The 16898-nt window shown below is 46.5% G+C and overlaps 1 protein-coding gene across 4 annotated transcripts in view; it reads left to right on the top strand.

Moving 5' to 3' along the window:
• ZBTB44 (zinc finger and BTB domain containing 44) overlaps positions 1-16898 on the top strand; it is a 58323-nt gene that overhangs the window by 32133 nt on the left and 9292 nt on the right. For all 4 annotated transcript variants that reach the window (XM_056131463.1, XM_056131466.1, XM_056131462.1 and 1 more), the window contains exons 2-3: positions 4345-5418; positions 13920-14004. In XM_056131463.1, coding sequence (XP_055987438.1) covers positions 4401-5418; positions 13920-14004 — 1103 coding nt within the window. In that variant the 5' untranslated portion in view covers positions 4345-4400. The remainder of the gene's footprint in view (positions 1-4344; positions 5419-13919; positions 14005-16898) is intronic.

The following is a 16898-nucleotide window of genomic DNA, read 5'->3' on the forward strand; positions in this document are numbered from 1 at the left end:
TCCTGGCGGTGCTCAGGGGATCACATGGCATACTGGGAATAGAACCCGGGTCGACCGCATGCAAGGCAAATGCTCTGCCTGCTGTGCTATCACTCCAGCCCATAATTACTTTTTGAGAATGTCTAGAGCAAGTTTGTATTTGAACTGTCTGTCACTGATTGTTCAAGACCATTATTTTGGTGATATTTCTTGGCTATCTTTGCACAGCACTTTATGCCTTTAATTCTTTTTGTTGGTTTATTGGATGGACAAGAGTCCCAGACTGATCGTTATTCCCATATTTGAATTTTCAAATTTTAATATTTATTCAGCTATTAATCTTCTTTATGTAGACAGGGTGATTTATGTTAAGTTTAATTGTTGTAGTTTGTCCCATGCCTTTGGTAATGTACCATCTAGTGGTTTAGATATATACAGATAACATCATCACTACACTATAGGCCCTGACCCTTACCCCTGCATTACTTCAGCCTCCACTTCTTCTTACCACACACACACACTTCAGAAATATTTTTTCTAAAAACAATGTTTTAGTAAGTGTAATAAAGGCAAATTATCACTTTCTTTTTTTTAATTTTTAAATTTTTTTAAAATAAATTAAGACAGAGGTTTTTGTTTTTGCTTTTTGGGTCACACCCGGCAATGCACAGGTGTTACTCCTGGCTCTGCGCTCAGGAATTACCCCTGGCGGTGCTCAGGGGACCATATGGGATGCAGGGAATCGAACCTGGGTCGGCCGCATGCAAGGCAAACGCCCTACCCGCTGTGCTATCACTCCAGCCCCAAATTATCTCTTTCTTGGGGAAAACACAGTTGGTTTACTTGCTAAACATTTCCTTTTCCTTTCCTTTTTTTCTTTTTGGGTCACACCCGGCGATGCCCAGGGATTACTCCTGGCTTTGCACTCAGGAATTACTCCTGGCAGTGCTCAGGGGGCCATATGGGATGCTGGGAATCGAACCCGGGTCAGCTGCGTGCAAGGCAAATGCCCTACCTGCTGTGCTATCACTCCAGCCCCAACATTTTATTTCCTTGTTCATCTTTATTGTCTCTTTTTCTAGCACCACACTCTCATTATTGCTGTGGCTCTTTTTGTTTGCTTTGATTTGGTTTCCTGCCCCCGCGCCTGGCTGTCCTCACAGGGGCCCCTTGGAGGGGGCGGGTTGAGTTTCCCTCCCCCCGAGCAGAGCCCCAGCAGCTGAGGACCTCCAGAGCCAGCCACGGCCATGCTGGGACCACTCTCCACACGTCCGGACAAGCCTCATGCATAAAGGAACTGGCAGAGGAACCCAGGCATGCGGGTCCCGGGGCTGAGGTCTCCAAGCCTGCTCGGATTGGGACTGGGCCTTCTCCACCCAGACCCCCCATCTTCCAGTAGGTAGGCGTCACACCCACCAGCTGCTGCCAGCGCCAGGTTGGTCCCATCAACGGCCAAGACGCAGAGACTATAAAACCCAGCTCCCGGAAGTGCGCGGCCGCATTTGTGGCCGCGCAACATCTTATTATCTCATTTTTCCTTTGGAGAACCTGGCAGGCTACCAAAAGTATCCTGCCCGCACGGCAAAGTCTGGCAAACTTCCCGTGTCGTACTCAATATGCCAAATACCAGTAACAATGATGGGTCTCATTCTCCTAACCCTGAAAGAGCATTGAAATGGCTCTTTTAAAATCTCAGGGCTAGGAAAGAGGAAATGTTACTGGTGCTTGCTCAAGGCAATTGATGAACAGGATGATCGTGAACGTTGATTTGGTTTGGGCTTTTCTGGGAGGCGGGGTGCACTTGGGCAGTGTTCAGAGCTAACTCCTGACTCTACACTCAGGGATCACTCCTGGAGGGTTTGGGAACATGTGATGTTTAGGATCAAACCCAGGTCACTTGCTTGCCAGATATAAGTGCCTTCCCTGCTGTACTATCTCTCCAGTCCTTGATTAACTGTAGGTTTTGTATGTGTGTGTGTGGGGGGGTGGGGACCTGACCCCTTGTATGCAAAATGCAGTCTCAAACTCCCCTCCTTTGTGTGTGTGTGTGTGGGGGGGGGGGGGGACCTGACCCCTTGTATGCAAAATGCAGTCTCAAACTCCCCTCCTTTGTGTGTGTGTGTGGGGGGGGGGGAGCACAGACCCTGCAATGCTCAGGGGTTACTCTGGGCTCTGCACTCAGGAACTACTCCTGACCATATGGGATGCCAGAGATCAAACCCTCGTTGGCTGCATTGCAAGGCAGATGTCCTACCTATTATACTCTCTCTCCAGTTCCTCAATCTACCTATGTTTTTTTAACAATATAGTCAAGTTCGACCGTCTTAAAGAGGCTGCTAAAATCTCTGGGCCAGGAAGAATAGAAACATTACTGGCGCCCACTGGAGTAATTTGACGACCAATGGGATGACAGTGATACAGTGATTAACAATATAAAGACAAAAATACCTACTTTCTTTTCTTTTTCTTTTTGGGTTACACCCAGCAATTCACAGGGGTTACTCCTGGCGGTGACATATGGGATGCTGGAAATCGAATCTGGGTCAGCCACGTGCAATCGCTCCAGCCCCAAGAGAATACCTACTTTCATTCATGGAACTTACACAAAGTATCAAATATTAGTCTAAACACTTATTACATAGATTGTTTCACTTAGTCCTTAGAACAACTTGGAGGAGGAGTTTATAGGAGTATCATAGAATAGTTGAACTCTTGTTTCATTTTTTTTTTTTTAATTTTGTAGTACTGGGGATCAACACCAGGGCCTCAGAAGTGCAAAGCTGAAACTCTTTTTAGGCCACCCTGGCGATGCTCAGGGGTTATTACTTCTGGCTCTGTGCTAATCAATCACTTCTAGTAGTAAACAAGAGACCTCATGTTGTTCTGGGAATTAAACTTGGGTTGACTGCGTGCAAGGCATGTACCTTGCCTGCTGTACTATTGATGCAACCAGGTGATGGTCTTTTTGTTTTTTTAACTCTAGATACAGTGGTTTACAAAGTTGTTCATAGTATAGTTGTTTCAGGCATTCAGTGTTCCACCATCAATCCCACCATCGGTGTGACATTCTGTCCACTATCGTTTCCAGTTTCTCACCATAAGGGGTACAGAATAATTTGAATTACTCGTTACAACAACATGAAATATAGTTCAGTAAAGAAAATTGGATATCATATCTCACAATAGGGTTATTAAAGTCATTGTCTGAGGGTTTCCTAAGCTGCTGTTGCTAGTTGAGCTTTCTGTGTTATTTTTTATTGAGCTTCTGTACTACTTTCGCATCTAATTTGCTGCACTCCTACTGTGTTGTCAGTGTTGTGGAATCTGGAGGTATCAAGTGGCTGCATATGTGGCCACTTGCTCCAGGAGCTTCTGACTGGAGACCTGGGATGATTCTCTGACTGCCTCCTTCCTGAAGGGGCCCCAGAGTTTTCAGCCTGAAAAATCAATGTGTCCATGACTTTCGTCAGTGTAGGTTGGCATCTCTTTAGAGGTTAGTTGTGTGGCAGGGCTGTTTTTCACATGATGGTGACTGTGGGTGTGGCTGTTGGACTTCTGGCAGTATTTGATTTGTGGGGAGGCTGTGTATCCCACTCTGGTTTCAGCTTGAAAACCAGTGTACCATGAATTTCATCTGTTTGGTGTCTCGTAGTTGTGAAGCAGTGAAGTGGGGCGATTTATATGGCAGCCCAAGGACCAGTATACTTGTAAGCTGCATTGGTTTGGCATCTCTTCTGAAATTAGTCATTGATCTGTGGAGCTGGACTGTTTACATGGTAGTGATGGTGGGATGTGGGTTGGGTGATATTTTGGGGGGAGTTCGGTGACTTTTTTTTGGTCTGGCTTTGGGCCATACCCGACAGTGCTCAGGGCTTACTCCTGGCTCTGTGCTCAGGAATAACTCATGGTGGAGCCCAGAGGACCTTGTAGGTTTCCAGGAATTGAACTCACATTGGCCATGTGTGAAAGCAAATACCCTGCCCACCGTTGCACTGTTGCTTGGACCTGGGTGATGTAATTTAATACATTGCCTATCTTGAACTAACTTTCTCACTACCCTCTTCCAGGTTGGGTTTTTTTTTGCTTGTTTGTTTTTTATGTGGTGGGGATGGTTTGTGGGGATTTTGTTTGCGGGGGTGACACTCGGCAGTGCTTAGGAGTTGGGTTAAGGAGACCCTATAAGATACTGGGAATTGAACCCAGGTTCGCTGTGTGCAAGGCAAGCAACCTGCCCTTTGTACGAATGCTCCAGCCCCTCTTTCATCTTTTTTTAATTCAACATAAGTGGCCACACGAAAACTCTAGATCACCTTCTGTTTCAATTATGAAACCATCAATTAATACTTTTTTCGATGTATTTTGTAGGACAGTTCTGATTCATTTGCATCCTTGAAGAGCATCTGTGGAGAAGGAAGGAAAAGATGGGTGTGAAAACATTTACTCATAGCTCCTCTTCCCACAGCCAGGAAATGCTTGGAAAGCTAAATATGCTGCGGAATGATGGACATTTTTGTGATATCACTATCCGTGTCCAGGACAAAATCTTCCGGGCACATAAGGTGGTACTAGCAGCTTGCAGTGATTTCTTTCGCACCAAACTTGTAGGCCAAGCAGAAGATGAGAACAAGAATGTGTTGGATTTGCATCATGTTACAGTGACTGGCTTCATACCTCTTTTAGAATATGCTTACACAGCCACTCTGTCAATTAACACAGAAAATATCATTGATGTTCTGGCTGCAGCCAGCTATATGCAAATGTTTAGTGTTGCGAGCACCTGCTCAGAGTTCATGAAATCCAGCATTTTATGGAATACACCCAACAGCCAACCAGAAAAAGGCTTAGATGCTGGACAAGAAAATAACTCGAACTGCAATTTTACTTCTCGGGATGGCAGCATATCTCCGGTGTCTTCGGAGTGCAGTATGGTGGAAAGAACCATCCCTGTCTGCAGAGAATCCCGGAGGAAGCGCAAAAGCTACATTGTTATGTCTCCTGAAAGCCCTGTGAAGTCCTGCACACAAACAAGTTCTCCCCAGGTACTGAATTCTTCAGCTTCCTACTCAGAAAATAGAAACCAGCCTGTTGACTCTTCTTTAGCCTTCCCCTGGACTTTTCCTTTTGGAATCGATAGAAGGATTCAGCCCGAAAAGGCTAAGCCGTCAGAAAACACTCGGACTTTAGAGCTACCCGGCCCGTCTGAGACAGGGAGACGAGTGGCTGATTACGTGGCGTGTGAGAGCACAAAGACTGCCTTGCCTTTGGGTACCGAAGAAGATGTCCGGGTCAAAGTGGAAAGGTTAAGTGATGAGGAGGTCCACGAGGAAGTGTCTCAGCCTGTCAGTGCATCTCAGAGCTCACTGAGCGATCAGCAGACAGTTCCTGGAAGTGAGCCGGTCCAGGAGGACCTTCTGATCAGCCCACAGTCTTCCTCTATAGGTACCATGTCTTCCGTGTTTCTCATGGTGCTTTAAGTCAATTGAGGCATGTTTATGTGCATATTAGATTTGAAGTATTTTGTGGTATTTTAGTGTTTTGTGAAGTGTTTTCCTTAATGGGATGGAGCGATAGCACAGCGGGTAGGGCGTTTGCCTTGCACGCAGCTGACCCGGGTTCGATTCCTCCATCCCTCTCGGAGAGCCTGGCAAGCTCCCTGTGGCGTATTCGATATGCCAAAAACAGTAACAACAAGTCTCATAATGGAGACATTACTGGTGCCTGCTCAGGCAAGTCAATGAACAACGGGAGGACAGTCCTACAGTGCTACAGTGCTATTTTCCTTAATAGGAAAAATTAAGAAGTCTAGTATATGACAGCTGGAATTTTTGTAGATACTATACCATAATTTTTCTATTTTGGGGACTACACCTGACAGTGCTCGGGGATTGCTACTGCTCTGTGTTCAAGGATTATTTCTCTGGACTCGGAACCATGTGGAGTACCAGGGATAGACACTGGGTCGGCTGCGTGCAAGGCAAGCACCCTACTGTACTGTCACTGTGGCCCCAGTTTTTCTTAGTAACTTAGGCATCGGGAAAGAAAACGTCATTGAAAACTACTTAATGGAACAAAGGCAGATATGTTTGTATATACACACAAAAAGTTGTGAGTTACTCTCACTACAAAGATCTATTTAGGAACTGGGGAAATAGCTTAAAGGGTTGGGTCACATTGTTAGCATGTGGGGGCCCCAGGTTCAATCCCCAGGATCATATGGGCCCCTAAAAACAGCTGGAAAGAACTGAACCCCTGAGTACTACCAGCTATAACCCCCAAAACAAAACAAAAATCCAGTTTGTTTTATTCTTTATTTAAATATTGAGAACTTACCATGTGCCAAACATTAGGTATATATGATGAACAGACAGAGTCCCTGTATGTGCAGAATTAATAGTTAAATTGAAGGAGCATGTTTGTAAATCATCAGCCTTAGGTGCTGTGGATATTGCCAGGGATAAGGTATCCGCCTTGCATTTGCGAAATCCTTAAGCTGACTCCAGCACCTCGTAACACTCCAGGTACTGCTGGCTTGGAACCTGGTGGCCACTGAGCACTCCTCAGGGTAGGCCCTATGAAATAAAAATAAGTAACTTCAGCTAGCTCAGAGTTAATGAACAAAGGACGATAGAAAGGTTCACAGGAAGAGCAAGTACATTCTTGCATTCTTGAGCTCAGAAAATATGAGTTTGCTTGGACTGAGGATTGTTACACCTTCTAGCGTTTGTGACAGTCTCGGGTCTCCCACTGTCATCATCCTCCAGGCCAGTGCCCACCCTCCATTTCTCTTACAGACCGGAGCCAACACACTGGACACACAAATCCAAAGCGTGGAGTGAGAAGGCTAGAGCCCTCTGTGTCCACATCCAAGAGTCTAGTTTATTTGTCTGCAGTACTGGAGCTCACACACCAGGGGATTTTTAGGGTTTCTTGTTAACTCTGTTTTCTTTTTGGGTCACACCCGGCGATGCACAGGGGTCACTCCTGGCTCTGCACTCAGGAATTACTCCTGGCGGTGCTGGGGGACCATATGGGATGCTGGGAATTGAACCCAGATAGGCTGCGAGCAAGACAAACACCCCACCCACTGTGCTCTTGCTCCAGCCCCTTCTCATTAAGTCTTAAAAAGACTTTGTGCATAACTTGGGCTTGTTTTAGGTGCTTTGAGCAAGGATTCTAGAACTGGGGTTTGCTCGGGACCTGTGATGTCAGAAAGCTGGGATAATTTATCTAGGAATGCAGACTGAAGTAACCCTCAATCAAGAATGACATATTTAGTTGGAAAGGAGGGTGTTTGGTATGTCAGGATTGCACTGTGACCTGGTTTTCATCTGTGCTTAACAAAGTGCTGTGTTTTTTTCTTAGACCAGTGAGACCTGGTATTCTGAGATTGTTTATGTCCGAGAGAAAAAAACACTAATGCCTTGTTGTAAATATCAGGCCCAGTCCTTAAATGCTGGTGCCAGGCCAGCCCCTGAGAAAGGGAAGGGCCTACCTTTCTCAAGTATGAAATGAAACACTGTCTCTCAAGCATCTAGAACAGGGCCAGCACATGGCTGATTCTCAGCAGAGGGTGGCCGCTTTCATTTTCCACCACTGGAAGGGATTTTGTGTCTTGAGCACTAAAACCATGATCAGCTGCACAGGGTGTTACGCAGCGTTCCTTGATCAGATGGCCCTTGCAGTATCAGCAGATCGTCTATAGATCAGCTTTAGCTTTTTTTTTTTTTTCTTTTGACTTTTTGGGTCATACCCGGCGATGCTCAGGGGTTACTCCTGGCTCTGCACTCAGGAGTCACCCCTGGCAGTGCTCAGGGCACTATATGGGATGCCGGGATCGAACCTGGGTCCAGCGTCCTACCCGCTGTACTATCACTCTGGCCTCTCAGCTTTACTATTTCATAAGCTAATAATTCTCTGGTGAGAGTTCTTAGCTCTTGTTGCCATTGATAGCAAAGACATTTCATATCAACAACCTAAGAAATATCACTGTTGGGCCAGGGAAAGTGACTCGGAACCCAAGCACATGATTTGCACACTGTCCCAGGTTTAGTCCCCACATGGTCTCCCAGGTAACTACACTGAGAATGGCCATGAGCGCCACCGGGTATAGCACTCCCACCTGACAAACATCATTGTCACCTGTTGCTTGTATGTCTATAAATGTGTTCAGCTAAAATTCCAGGTAATATGATTTACTGCTATTGTTTCAGGAAAAAGACTTGATTTTGCCCATAGTTGCCTAAGTGATAGGACATAGTTTGTCTTGATGGCCACAGTATGGGTATAATTCTAAAACTGTGTTTTGTTTTAACACTTAGTTAGATTTTAAGTGGTTTTTACTTTTACTTTTTGGTGCATTCAATGGACATGATTTAAAGGAGAATGCTTTTTCATTTTGTTCTTGAGCCCTACCTGGTGATGCTCAGGGGTCACTCCTGGTTCTGCACTCAGAAAGTACTCCAGGCAGTGCTTGAAGGACCATATGGGATGCTGGGGATAGAATCCCCGTTGATTGCGTGCAAGGCAGGCGCTCTACCGGCAGTAACATTGAGCTGGTCCCCAAGATACTTTTTGTTTTCCTTTTCCCTTTTTTTTTTATTTTGTGACCACACACTCATCTGTGCTCTGGGCTTTACTGCTCGCAGCATGCTCAGGGATCACTGCTTGTGGAGCTCAGGGGACAGACTATGTGGTGCTGTGGATGAAACAAGATTTGACCGACCTGCAAGGCAAGCACTGCAACCCCTGTACTCTGTCATCCCCTTGTTTGACTTCTCATGTTCACTGTTCAGTAAGTTAGGAGCCTAGAAGGCAAAGGTCTTTTTCCTTTTTTTGAGGTACCATGGTTTATGATTCTGCATGTTAGGGTTTCATGCATAGTGTTCCAGCATCACACCCTCTGCCAGCCTCTCCATTCCTCCCATCTCCCACCCAGCCTCTGCCATTGATAAGCTCAATTTTATGGTAGGCGATATTTTAAAATGTGGAAATGAATTCATTTGATACAGAACATCTGCTAGATGTATCTTTTACCATATCTCAGTTCTTTGGGGGAAGTGGGTTAGGTTAGATGATGAGGGGACCCCAGGGTCACCCCTGTGGCAAGGAAGCTCCTTAACCCTTGTGCTATTTATCTGATCCAGCTTAGTTCTCTTTGGATAACTTTTTAAGTCAGTCTTGACCGTACTAGAATAATTGAAAGTAGAGTGGTTTTTTAATTCCACTCCTCCGAGGCCTCACCCCCCCCCCCCTTATATGACAGAACTTGTCTGCTGATAATGGAGTGAGATCAGCCTTTTTAGCCTGCCCATGTCTTCAGACTTTTTTTTTTGCAGGTTTTAGTCTAGAAACTCGAATACTGTCTGTACTCTGAATGACTAGTTATTTTTGTGTGTCCATGGTGATCAGTTCCAAATACTGGGATTTTTCCAGTTTTTATCCTAGGATAGACTGAAATGTGAGTATTCAGTTCCCTTTTCTTTAAAGAAAAATGTGAGAATGGAAAAATACTGACCAGTAAACAGTTTTTCCTAGACAAAGAGGCATTATCTGCCTCACACCCCACATCTGGGTTAAAAACAAACCAGAAGGACTTGGAGACTGAAGCTCAGGCTTTGTGTGCAGGAGGCAAATGTTTAATCCCTCCCAGGGACCACCCCTGAGCACTGAGCCTAGAACAGGCCCTGAGCACTGCTACAGGAGGGAGGGGTAAAACACTAAAGAGAAAAAGGACTTGGAATAAGTTAGATAGATAGTAGATATAGGGGACGTAGAGGAAAGAAAGAAATGTCTTTAGAGCCATGGGGGTCTTGACATACCCCCACTCTGGTGTGACACTGGAGGTGACACCGCTCCATGACCCGCTGCAGTGCCTAGCCTGAGCCATCCACAGTTTGCCCTCGCCCTTCACTGGAGTCCCTGAGCCCGAGATGCTTGGGGACAGGAGGGGCCATCCCTTCCTTCATAGTTGATGAGGAAGAAAGAGGTGAAGCTGGTGTGGTGTGCATTTGAAGATGAAGGTCATACATGTCTGGTCTCCGAAAACACCTAGAGCTCTAGGACGTGGTACAGTGGGAGAGCCTTCACGATTACTTGAGTCACCAAGAAACAAAAAACTGGTATTTATCTTCTCCCCCATTTATCGACTCCATCTTTGCAGCCTGACTGTGATTGTCACTGTAACTGTCCTCCCGTTGTTCATCGATTTGCTTGGGCACCAGTAACGTCTCACAACAAATTGTGAGACTTGTTGTTACTGTGTTTGGCATATTGAATACGTCACGGGGAGCTTGCCAGGCTTTGCCGTGCGGGCGAGATACTCTTGGTAGCTTGTCGGGTTCTCCAGGAGGGGCAGAGGAATCGAACCTGGCTCGGCCGGGCTGGCTGCATGCAAGGCAAACGCCCTACCCGCTGTGCTATCGCTCCAGCCATTATATGCCTGGTAATATAATGGCGCTGGAGACCCCAGGGTCACACCCAGTAGTGCTCAGGGGCCACACCATGCTAGGACTGAACCCTGGGGTTCTGCTTGCAGTACATACACTCTGTCCCCTAAGCCTGCCAGAAGTGATCCTTGAGCTCAGAACCAGGAGTAAGTCCTGAACACTGCCGTGTGTGGTCCCCCAGATAAACCCCCACTCCCCAGAAAAAAAAAAAACATTTCACAAGAGGATTCGGTAAAAATAAGAAAAGATGGGGCTGGAGATACAGTAGCACTGTAGCACTGTCCTCCTGTTGTTCATCAATTTGCTTGAGCGGGCACCAGTAACATCTCTGTTGTGAGACTTGTTGTTAACTGTTTCTGGCATATCGAGTACGCCACGGGGAGCTTGCCAGGCTCTGCCGTATGGGCGGGATACTCTCGGTAGCTTGCCAGGTTCTTGGAGAGGGATGGAGGAATAATCGAACCTGGGTCAGCCTCGTGCAAGGCAAATGCCCTACCCACCGTGCTATTGCTCCAGCCCGGAGATACAAAGGTTAAAGTAAATGCTTACCTTGCACACAGCTGACATCAGTTTGATCCCTGGCGCCACTTACGGTCCCCCAGCTAATACCAGAAGTGATCCCTGAGCATGGCCAGGTATGAGCCAGTTGCTCCCACCTCCCAGGTGCATGTGCACACCCTGCCAGTAGTAAGGAAAATAAGCTTAACACACAGTGAAATACTGCTGCAGTCCCAGGAGATCGGTATTGTTTTAAAAATTTACCAATATCAAGTTTTATACTGTGAAACCTTCTTTATTTGCTTTGGGGCCACACCCAGCTGTGCTCAGGGCCTACTCCTGGCTCTGCACTCAGAGATCGCTCTTCTTGAGGCTGGTGGGATGCGGGGATGGAACCTGGGTGGGCCACATGCAAGGCAGGTGTAGTATAGTGATGTAAGTTTTTAGTGCAGTCACTTTGGGAAAAACGTTCAGTACTTTCTAATAAAGTCAAAGATATTACATATGCATACAAGGCCCAGCAGTTAGTTTCTAAACGGAAATGCCCTAGAAGAAAGCCCGCGTATTCACAGTGTTTAGGATGAGGATGGCAGAGTTTCCCTGCAGGGATCCGAAAGTGAATGTTTCCGATGTTACTGCCCTGTCACCTCTCAGCCATGGTTCCACTCTGCCGCCACAGTGGAAAGCAGCCTTTGATGGCATGTGCCTGTACTTCGGCGAGAACCCCACACTGGCTGGGGAGGCGCTCGGGGCTGGAGCCCACATTTTGTATTAGAGAGCCCCAGACTCATTCATTCCCCAAGCACCACTGGGAGTGCCTCCCCTCAACCCCCCAAAAACCAACCTCCAGTTTATGGAAACACATACTTAAGATAAAACTTTAAGGACTGGAGAGATGTGCAGAGGGTAGGGTGCTTTTGTTTTCTTTTCTAAACGTATGTTTGTTTATTATTTTTGCCTTTTTTGTGCCACACCCAGAGATGCTCTGGGGTTACTCCTGGCTCTGCACTCAGTCAGGAATTACTCCTGGTGGTGCTCGGGGATGCTGAGGTCAGCTCTGTGCAAGGCAAACCCATTGTGCTATCACTCTGGCTCAGGGAGCTTTTCTTACACATAGCTGGCCCTAGTTCTATTCCTGGCACCCCATATGGTCCTCTGAGACCACCAGGAGTGGTTCCTGAGCACAGAGCCACGAGTCACTCCTGAGCATCACTGGGTGTGGCCCGAAAACCAAAGAGGCAGGGTGGCGTGGAGAGGAAAGGGACAAGGAAAAGAAAGTGACTGTGGTCAAAGACAGAAGGACCTTGACTCTTGGAAGGACCAGGGCCTTGTGATCAGGGCAGAGTCAGTGGGGCTGATGTGTTTAGTAGGACTGACATGGAGGTGGTACATGATTTTGTCTCAGATCTGTTTCTCGTTTTGGGGGTTTGCTCCTGGCTCAAGGAGCCAGGAGCAAAGGAAGCAAAGCAAGGGGTCAAGGAAGAGCCTTGCAGCCCTGTGCTGTATTCCTCCCCCGCCCCCCTAAATAAGGTAGATTTTAGTTTTGGGGCCACACTCCTGGCCCTGCACTCCAGATCACAGCTGGTGCTTAGGGACCACATGGGGTGCCAGGGACCCCATGCATGCACCTGTGTCAGTGCATGCAAGGCAAGTGCCCTACCCACTGTACCCACTGCTCCAGCCCCAAAAAATAAGTTTTAAGAGGTAGAAAGTTTCAGTGCCAATAAGAATGCTTATATATGGGGTGGGGGTGGGGTCCACATCCGACCGTACTGAAGGCTACTCCTGGCTCTCCACTTGGGGTGCTCCCTGCAGTGCTGAGGGACCATGGACCAGGGATCACACCAAAGTGACTGCTTGCAAGGCAAGCACCTTAACCCTTATCCTGTCTGCTGCTGCGTCTCATTGTTTTTAGATTGCTTTTAGATGGTGAGAGCACATTACGTGCTGTGCGTGCAGAAACCTGGGTTCAGTCCCTGGCACTGAATGTGTCTCTTGAGCTGTGCTTAGCCTTGTACCCCTCCCCCCCCCATTTTTTAAAAAATTTTGTTCTATCCTTGAATGGTCACAACATTTAAGTGAATTATCTTGTTTACATTTGAGTTGCTCATGTTTTGCAAATGTGTATCAAAGATATAATCCCAAAGGACTTGAGTAGTTACATATGTCTTATGATTTCTTTATTTTATTTTTGGTCATTCTCAGTGGTCCTCAGACTGCTCCTGGCACTGTGTTCAAAGGTTACTCTTGGTGGTACTCGGACAATCCTGAGGTGCGAGGGATCAAACCCAGGACTCCCACATGCAAAGCATGAGCCCCAACTCTTTGAGCTATCTACTGAGAGTGTCTTGCCCGCACGGCAAAGCCTGGCAAGCTACCCGTGACGTATTCAGTATGCCAAACACAGCAACAACAAGTCTCACGATGGGGACATTACTGGGCCCGCTCGAGCAAATCGATGAACAACGGGAGGACAGTGACAGTGACATCAACTTGGTGATTTATTTATTTATTTATTGAAATTATTTTTTCACAATTGTGGGGCCCCACATCTGGCTCTGTGCTTAGGGACTTGACCTAGTTTAGTGCCAGGAGCTAGTACACGGGGACCATCCAGTTCAGGTATCAGACCAAGGGCCTCAGTTGCATGTGTTGCATGTGCACTGCTATTATGCCATATTTCTGACCTGGGACATTTTTTTTGTTTTTGTTTCGGTGCTGGGAGAACATATGGTTTGATCACATAAACAGATACAGCGGGTAGGATGTTTGCCTGCTTGTGGCTGACCTAGGTTCGATCCTTGGCATCCTCTATGGTCTCTGGAGCCATGCCAGGAGTAACTCCTGGGCTCTGCCATGTGTGACCCCAAAAACTGAAACCAAAAAAAAAAAAAAGGTAGCCAGAGAGAAAGTTGCACAGGTGAGGCACTTGCCTGATGTTCTAATTTGACTTGTTCGCATGGGAGTGCTAATAGCTGTTCCTTTCCTCCATCGCAGGCTCAGTAGATGAAGGTGGCACTGAGGGGCTGCCCACACTGCAGAGCACGTCCACTACGAATGCGCACGCAGAGGAGGATGACCGGTTAGTGCTGGAATTGTGTGTACTGTTCTTGGAGGGGGGGTGGTTGTGCACGCAGCTCATGATTCAGGCATTGTATCTGGGAATTAGTTTTAGAAAGCCATTGGAACTGCAGTTTAGTTTGTTTTTAGAGTAATGAGGTATCGTCGTCATATAAATTAGACCTATTCCATGTTGGTTGCTTGTTTTAGCATTTCAAAAACCATCCAGTTCCATCATTCCAAATAGTACCTGTGATGATAGTTCAGTGGTAGAGCTCTTGTCTTGCATGTGTGAGCCCCCAGGTTCAATGCACAGCACTTCATTCACATAAATAGACACTCAGGAGTTAGACAAACTAGTCTACAAACCCCTCCCACTGCACCATCTTTATTTGTGACTCAAGTTTTATTGGAATTAGCCGTGCTCCTTTGTTGACATGTTGTCATCTAAGACCCAGTAGTAGACACAAGCCTTCCCTGTCTAGTGCTCCGGGTTCCAACCACCACACGAAGAAGAACAATAAATACAGTCTTTCGATGATAGGGTCGGTTGTGTAATATACAGAGCCCACACAGATTAGGTGGTGTTCAGGTCCAAAAATATCCGCTCTGCCTGACTGTACAAAACACCTGCCGCGTTCTCCCCATCAGAGCCGATCCCCAGGCCACCTTCAGATTCACTCTCCCTGCTTGGTGTCTCCCCCTGGATGCACAAGTGACTTCAGACGCTACAGAACTGAGAGGAAACTCAAGACCTCCAGCTCCCCTTCAAAGCCTGCTTTTCCAGTCTGTGCCATCTCAGACTGATCATCTCCCCCGCATTCCCAAGCAGAATTTTAGGAATTACACCTATCCCTTACTGTTTCCCCATGTCCCCGATTGGAGAATCCTTAAACCAGTTCTGTCAGATAAGTCTCTGCAGAACACAGTGCTGACACGTTTCCTTCATCCACTACAACCTAGGTCACCACTGCATTTTTCTTCTGCTACATGTCATAGCTAGAGTCATCTTTCTTTTTTTTTATTTAAGATTCAGATTATGTTGCCGTTTGGGGGCCAAAGCAGTAGTACAGCGGACAGGGCACTTGCCTTGCACCCAGCTAACCCAGGTTCAAACCCTAGCACCCCATATGATCCCACAAGCCTGCCAGGGTGACTCCTGAGCACAGAGCCAGAAGTGACCCCTGAACACTGCCACACGTGGCCCAAAACAAACAACAACAAAAGAAGTGTTAAAAGTAGTGGACTACATGATATGACTTCTGCTGAGTTTCCTTCAGACCCTTCTTGTTGATTCACCCTAAATCAGCATCTGTTCCTGAAATACTCTGTGTTTCTGTGAGGGCCTTTGTGCTGCCCGAGTGCCTTTTCTCCCTCCGCCTTCAGTGTTTCTTTTCTGACTTTTATATCAGTGGCTCCTTAGTGATTTTCTCAACTGCCTAAATGTCAGTTCTCAACATTTCTTACCGGCTATCTTTAAAAAACAGCATCAGTTACTATTGGATCGCCTTATTTTATTTTTTAATTCTCCGTTCTGATTACTTTCTTGTGACCGTCTACCCATCCTTCCTTCTTTTTAAGTGCTAGGGATCAAACCCAGGGACTCACATATGTAAGGCAAGTGCCTGTCACAAACTAGCTATCTGGCCCCTGCATATGTAGTTTCTCTCTGACCACAGAGTTCTACTGTGGGAAATCATTCTTTTAGAATGTCTAGGAAAGACTGAAAACTTGTATTAGTTGCAAACTTCAAGAATTCAAAAAAGAAAACATCAAGAATTTAAAGAACTCAAACAAGGTTTCCTGTTATTGTATAGCTGTACCAAGCAGAGCAGGTTATTTATTTAAGTCAAGTAAGCCAGTTATTTGAATAAAGCAATAAAGGTAAAAACAAGAAGAAATGTGTCTAGTTTTCTTCATTTCCAGCATTAATGACCTTATCTATTTCATATCAGATAGTGCCCTAAGAGATGGGAGATGAAATGTCTATTCCTTTGTCCTCAAAGGTCTCAAACCAGTTTAGGGAGAGTGATAGAGTTTGAAAGAGATGAGAAGACAAAGTGAGAGGTTTGCTCAAGACTCTAACTTGTAGAGAAGGATACCTGGGTGCTGGAGCTGTATAGTACAGAGCCTTACGTGTGGCTGACCCAAGTGTCATCCCCAGCACCCCATATGGTCCCTGAGCCTGCCAGGAGTGATCCCTGAGCACAGATCCAGGAGTAAGTCCTGAGTACTGCTGGGTATGGCCCCAAAACAAAAAGGTTATCTGTCTAAATCACTAGTAAATCAAAGGGAACCTCTATTCCATGTCTCCAAATGAGTAGGTGTCATGCAGGTAGAGGGAGAACAGCATCGAGCAGTAGAAGAGGCACTGCATGGGGAATAGTGTTTCCCAGAGGGGGAACAGTCGCCCCCTGTGAGGTTCTGAACACGTTTCGGGGGTGGTAGAAATCTAGGGTTCAGTTGGGGTGGAGGTGGGCTTTCTGTTTCTCCCCTTTAAAAAGTAGGTTTCCAGGGGTCAGTTTGTGATTTTTTTTTCCTTCTGAAAGTTCAGAGTGATCAGTGAAATAAGTTTTGGAGCCTCCAGTATAAAGTGTGTTTGAGGTGAATGTGACAAGTGCAGTTGGAAAAGAACCCAGGACCCAGCTCATAGAGCGTCTTCCATGCCTTTCAGAGGCGTTGCATTTCCTTCTGAAACCCACCAAAGCATGCAGGGCCCGAAGCAGGAGCAAGCTCAGAGTGGTGGAACTCTCGCTCTGAGCAACAGTTAACTGTCAGCCTGCAGCCCTGCCAGGGATGCCCCATTGTTTGGAGGCCTCCAAAAGTGAGGAGGGCTAATTAGGATTTAATAAGACTCAATGAGAACAAGTGAGGAGGGAGGGATGTGTTAGTAGGATGAAAAGGCCTGGAAAAGCT

The sequence above is a fragment of the Sorex fumeus genome, unplaced genomic scaffold (assembly GCF_029834395.1).
Source record: "Sorex fumeus unplaced genomic scaffold, SorFum_2.1 ptg000091l, whole genome shotgun sequence".
Taxonomy (NCBI): domain Eukaryota; kingdom Metazoa; phylum Chordata; class Mammalia; order Eulipotyphla; family Soricidae; genus Sorex; species Sorex fumeus.